The sequence below is a fragment of the Xyrauchen texanus genome, chromosome 15 (assembly GCF_025860055.1).
Source record: "Xyrauchen texanus isolate HMW12.3.18 chromosome 15, RBS_HiC_50CHRs, whole genome shotgun sequence".
Lineage (NCBI taxonomy): Eukaryota > Metazoa > Chordata > Actinopteri > Cypriniformes > Catostomidae > Xyrauchen > Xyrauchen texanus.
Window position 1 is genome coordinate 38214136 of NC_068290.1, and position 6714 is coordinate 38220849.

The window sequence follows — 6714 nt, forward strand, 5'->3', positions numbered from 1 at the left end:
TAAATCAATTAAGTGCATTGTGCAAATATAGGATACTTGATCATTAAAATTTTAGAGTTCTGAGTGTTTTGCAGTATTAATATTTACTTTTAAAATAATACAGTTTGATATATGCAATGTTTACATTTGGCCCACTGCCCTCACGTTTGATTTTTGGCCCTTCTTAGGAAAAAGTTGGGCACCTCAGGTATAGACGTAAGACTCATCTTTTCAGCCAGGCATACACCTAATTTATCTATCAACTCATAGTTATCCTTTAAAGTGGATGGCATCTAAAATAATATTATTCTATTTGTTTCCCTGTCTTAACCTCGGGATACATATCCTGAGATTAACAGAGCATGACAGATCCAGCTCTGGTCCTGCTTAATGTCCAATTCCCACTACGTGTTGCTGAGTGATGATGACTAACTGAAGCCTGTACCAGATATATCACTTCAGTCTACTACGATGGACTTTACAGAGAATGAACTGATGCCAGCACCAAACGTCAGACATGGAATACTTCACTGGACGCTGCCTGCAACTTGGACTTAAGATGGACTCCAAATTAATCTGCCACAAGTTTACAGTCGAAATGCAGTGCACCTTACTGAATTCTGCCTGCATCACCTTGGTCAAAGGATGGCCTACACTCCAGAGTGTAGTCCACTCACTCCAGAGTGGACTACAGAGGCCTGAGAGGACCACTGAGAGATCCCAGGAGGGGAACAGGCTTGGCCGAGGATGATTCAGCCTCCGGGCGCCTCTAAGGAACCTGATAATCAAGTCCTGCTTACCCAAGGACTTGCCATCTACTGCGTCGTGGTGGGCTGCGATAGCGGCTACATACACTTTCAAGGTAGAGGGGGACAGCATCCCCTCTAACCTCTCTTGCAGAAATGAAAGCACTGACCGAACTGCGCATCTCTGCGGGTCTTCAGACCGGGAAGAACACCAATTTGCGGACAAGCACATCTTTAGGGTGTAAAGCTGCCTGGTAGAGGGAGCTCTGGCTTGGTTGATCGTGTCTACGACCGCAGGTGGTAGGTCACTCAGATCTTCCACATCCCATCCAGTGGCCAGACGTGGAGGTTCCAGAGGTCTGGGCACGGATGCCAGAGGGTGCCCCGTCCCTGGGAAAGAAGGTCCTCCCTCAGGGGAATTTGCCAGGGAGGTGCTGTTGCGAGGAGCGTAAGATCCGGGAACCAAATCAGAGTAGGCCAGTAAGGAGCCACTAAGGTGACTTGTTCCTCATCCTCCCTGAGCTTGCACAGCACCAGTGCAAGAAGGCTCACTGGGGGAAATGCGTACTTGCGCAGCCCCCGGGGCCAGCTGTGTGCCAGTGCGTCTGTCCCAAGAGAGGCCTCTGTTAGGGAGTACCAGAGCGGGCAGTGGGAATTGTCATGGGAGGCAAAGAGATCTACCTTTGCCATGCTGAAACGGCCCCAAATCAGCTGGACCACCTGGGGGTGGAGCCTCCACTCTCCGCTGAGCGAGACCTGACGCAACAGCGCGTCCGCTGTCGTGTTGAGGTTGCCTGGGATATGAGTGGCGTGCGTCGCTGCTGACTCCAAAGGAGGAGATGGCGGGTGAGTTGTGACATATGACGAGAGCACACGCTGCCTTGGCGATTTATGTACGCTACTGTCGTGGTGCTGTCTGAACAGATTAAGACGTGCTTGTCACGGATCAGCGGGAAAAACCTCCGCAGGGCAGGGGTGCCCGTTTCCTACAGTGCCCCAACCCAGTTGAGAGGCATCTGTGGTAACCAAGACACGTCTGGACACCTGCTGTAGGGGGACTCCGCAGAAAACAGAGGTCTGTCCAAGGGTTGAAAGTCTGATGGCAGGAAGGGGTGATTAACAAGAGAGCAAGGGACCTGAGCACTGACTGTGCGGGCTCGTTCGTGAGGCGTGTTGTCCTTGAGACTGAGTCTAACTCCATGCCGAGAAAAGAGATGCTCTGAACCGGGGCGAGCTTGCTCTTTTCCCAGTTGACCTGAAGCCCTAATCTTGACCTGAAGCCCTAGTCGGCTGAGGTGCCTGAGCACCTCGTCCCTGTGGGCACATAGTGACTCTCAAAAGTGAGCTAGAATGAGCCAGTCATCGAGGTTGTTGAGTATGCGGATGCCCACTTCCCGTAGCGGGGCAAGGCCTGCCTCAACCACCTTCATGAAAACGCGAGGGGACAGCGACAGGCCAAAGGGGAGGACCTAGTACTGATACACCTGGCTGTCGAATGCAAACCATAGGAAGGGACGGTGTCAAGGCAAAATGGAGATGTGGAAGTACACGTCCTTCAGGTCTGAGAGCACCCTGAGTGAGCATTTTGAACGGGAGTTTGTGTAAAGCCTGGTTGAGAACGCGCAAGTCCAAGATTGGGTACGATGAAGTAAGGGCTGTAGAAACCCTTCTTCATTTCGGCTGGAATTGTAATCTCTGCCCGTAAGGTGCTGGTAATTTCACCGTGCATCGAAGTGGAGCGAATACCACTGAAACGAGGCAGGAGCCTGGCGAATTGAATTGCGTAGCCGAGTCGGATGGTCCTGGCCAGCCGGGGTTGTATAGCGAAAGCCTTGCATCCAAGCTCTGTGCGAGGGGCACTAGAGGGATGATAATTTTTTACATACTGGGTGGGGCTTTGCAGTAGGGGGGGGCAGGTAATAACGTGTCGGGAGGCAAAAGCACGTCCTGAGGCTTGGGTGCTGAGAAAAGACTCAAAGAGGGGATGGGCAGTCGCGGGTCTGGAGCCGAGGTAACTGCATCCGGGAAACCGGGACTGTAGGATTTTAGTGCCGGGGCACCATGAGAACGGCACGCTAGATGACCCAGGGAGTGAGGAAATCGTTCTTTTTTTGACAGTGTGGGTACTGCAGCCCGAAGGGTGTGCGACAAAAGAAAATAAGGAAGATGAAGAAAGATAAGAAAGATTTTCTTCCCAGCCCTCCACCGGGGGACGGAGTGGTCCTGATACCAGCTCCGGAGCAAACATCTGACTGCCTGGGTCTTCCGTCCTGGAGACGGGGGGGGCGTACGCTCGACGCTGGGGCTGAGAGCTGGGCCCGGGTTGAGGCGGTGCAGCCTGTTGCTTGGACGCAGGGGGACGCCCCCGGCGGGCAGACCAGTGGCGCTGTAGGCATTCAAGGTCAGTGACAACGTCATCCTACAGGCCTTGTAGGGGAGTACAGGTGGTGGTGTTCTCGGGGCACAGGTGGATCGCAATCGCTCTGTCTACCTGGGGGACCTCCGTGTACCCGTGGGTTGCCCCAACATCAAGGGTAATGAGAGCGGACGAGTGAGGAGGATGGTTCCGGGCAGTGAAAGGTGCCCTCCACGACCTCGTCAGCTCGTCACTTCGTGGAATAAAGTGACATTCACTTTGAGAAATGAAAGCCGCGACCGCAACGCTGCCATAGTCATATTCTCGCAGTGAGTACATGAACCATCCACAAACGCTGCCTCAGTGTGATTGCTACCCAGGCACACGAGGCAGCGTATATGACAGACAGTTTTGGAGAGATATCGACCGCATCCAGGAACTACACAGAGGCGGAAGGGCATCTTTAAAAAGATGCGTCTTGAAAAGGACATTCAATGCTTGCTGTGTATTGCTCTTTTGTGAGTGAAAATAAACCATTTTAGAGGGAAAATACTCTCTTTTACAAGTATGCACTTTTTCAAACAGAAGCGCTGTCGAAGCGCCCAGGGGCGTGGACTGCACAGTGTGCAGAGAAGAGAAAGCCGCTGGTAACGCACCGTAGATCCAACAGCAATGCTCTGCTTACAGAGGTAAGTGGAACAATAGTGAGATTCAGCTTGCTGCTGCACAACTGCTCGGCTCCGAATAAAAAATCTGACTGACAGACGCACGCCTGCTTCCCTTTACACCCGTATGTCCGGGGGCGGGACATGCAAATTCTGTCTGCTAATTTCTCATTGGCCTTTTCTCAAGTTCAGAGGTACACAAGGCTCTCAAGAAAGACCCCTTGTGTCACACCATTCGACACAACGTCGAGTGAGTGACAGAAGGGGAACATAAAATATGACGATTGTAAATCTTAACATCAATTCTTACAGTAAAACAGATACAGGCAGCGAAATGTAAAGTAACATACATGACCTGTGCATTTTTTAAAGACATCAGAGTTTGCTTTGATGATTTCACTCTACCTTTAAGTCTTGTTCCAGGCTCCTCAGCATGTCCCCATCGATTTCACCTGTTTCTGCATATCGCAGTCGCTTCCTCTCTGCCTTGCGCAGACGATATTGTAGGATTCGGCAGTTCTTATGGGCTCTCTCAAGATCACGTCGCATATCCTGCAGCTGACAAGTGTCTTCCTCGTAGAACGTGTCCCTCATTTCATCCATCTCAGCTCGCATTTCATCGACTTCATGCTGACAAATTACCAACATTTTACACTCACAGTTAACAGCTAAAAATTACAAGCTTACATGTACTGAAAAAAAAAACTTTATTTAACTTGATTCATTTGTGGGCATTGGTTTTACACAATGAAAATTTGTTTATTTTATATTAAATTAAAATGTAGGCTCTACTCAAATACTTTGTATAGTGAAAACCTAAATTAATTAAGTTAAACTTACTTATCTTTGATCTGTTCAAATTAATCTGTTGAACGTTGTAGCTAGCTATCAACATACACATTAACATATTATACATATATTTTTGAAATGTGTAACAAGTATGGTCTGCTGAGAGTTTACAAATCCCCAATTAATCATTATACTGATGATTTCTCAGTGTTTGCTTCATGAAAATAACAATACACTCTGCTTTATCAATACAAATGAACTCAACCTTGACCAAACCATTAGCGCCACACATCTCCACAACGGTAACCTCCAAAAAACTTTAATATTACAAAAATTCCTCTAAATCCCAACATTACAGAACATTAAACACTAACAAGTCTCCTACTTGTTTAATTTCGTGTAGATATACATTAAATAACACTCAATTTTAAATGTCACTCTCCCAGTCCATTCCCAAGCAAAGCATGCAGGCAAATTGAAATCCCCTGCCCAGCTTCAGAAATACATTGATGCAACAAATATTATTCACATGGTCCCAACACAACTGGATGAAGTGAAAATCGACCAAATGCTAATAAAAAATATTTTAGCTCATTTGAAATAAGTTCATTGAGCAAGCAGTAAAAATCATTTTGAATAAACATCATCCGTTAGAAGTCTGAATCTATTTAAACATTTGACAGCAATGTGACCATTTCACTTTTTGATGACTGTGTTGAATATCACTTGGAATATAAGTAATATATTTATGTTCACATTTCAAACATAAATGTATTAAGTAGATTTCAAGTGTACTTGTCATGCTTGCCAACAACAAAAATATAACCTTTATATGGGTCAATCACAAACAGTGTTGGGTGTAATCTGATTACAAAATAGTTTTCAAGTCAAAAGTACTATAAAGCATTACATTTTAAATGATTGTAACCAGGTTACAGTTACTGAATTTCTATTAAGGTAATTAATTTTAAGCACATTACTTGGGATAAATGTGCTTCTAAAATATTTTTATTTCTATAATACATTTAAAATCTGAATTAAAATGTGCATATGTATTATTTGCATTTCTTGACAGCTGGATGGTTTGCGACAATGACAACCTAACCAGGTTGGCTGGTCTTAGCGGGGTTTTGAACACTTTTAAGCTGGTCAGCCTGAGAGACCATCTAGCCTCCAAGATAATCCAGCTGAGCAAACTTGGACATACTGGAAGACCAGCTTCCAGACTAGCCTGACCAGCTAAATAAAGTGTTAAGAAACCCCCTTAAAACCAACAGACCAGCTATGACCAGGCTGGACGACCAGATAAAACTAGCCAATCAGCTTCCTTTCCAAGCAGAATACAATTTTTCGGGGGGTTTTCTTAAGCAATAGATCCAGACACAAAAAAGACAAGCACTATCATGTTACTTTCGTCATATTTATCGGAACCCACCTTTAGGTAATCGTTCTCTTCCTCCAATCGCTCAATTTCCTCTAGCAGTTCCTGGTTTTCCTGCGCAACAGCCTCAGTGTGGCGGTTCGTGTCTTTGGGCGGCAGTTGCAGCTCCATCACTGGCGAGCTTGACGTCTTTGGTTGCATGTTGCTTTCTTTCTTCAAGCTTTTGTTCATGTGAAACTGTATGAGTTCAGACTGCAAGCATCCCTCTCTCCAGAAACCTGGGCCACATCCTACAGCACTCTTAGCAGATTGCTTACCTCCATCAGCTCTCGCACTCTCTCTTTTATTACCTTGAGAGGATTTCGTAGAGCTCGGCTGATCAGAGACCACGCGAGAAGCATCCCCCGCTAAACAAGACTCATCGGCACCGTACTGTTCTTCAGAAGAGCTGCTGCGCTCCTCAATTTTCTTGCTTTTCTCCGCCCTTTTCAGAGTTGGACTTTCAGCACCACTGGTGTGGACAGCTGCCGCGCCTTTGGCCTGACGGTCTTTCACAGTGACTGGAGAATTACTGCGACTGCCTTTACCACCTGCCTTGGAAGAGGCGCCTTTGGCAGTCGTGCTTTTGGGCGGCACTTTTGATGGCGAGTCTTTGAATCTCGCTGGCGATGATGCTCGCTGCTGCTGCTTTACGTTGCTGTTATCCAAAGAGTTCATTTTGTCATCTGTATGAGTTCAAATGCACATAATCCATATTCATCTCGCCGATTAGAGGGGAAAACCAACTAATTTGGTCAC

General features: G+C 46.9%; 1 protein-coding gene across 1 annotated transcript in view; it reads right to left on the minus strand.

Moving 5' to 3' along the window:
• Nucleotides 1-6714, minus strand: part of LOC127656384 (protein SOGA3-like) — a 14640-nt gene that overhangs the window by 6147 nt on the left and 1779 nt on the right. Inside the window, exons 2-3 of the mRNA XM_052144699.1 lie at nt 5971-6641; nt 4152-4376 (exon numbers count right to left, since the gene is read on the minus strand). Coding sequence (XP_052000659.1) covers nt 4152-4376; nt 5971-6641 — 896 coding nt within the window. The remainder of the gene's footprint in view (nt 1-4151; nt 4377-5970; nt 6642-6714) is intronic.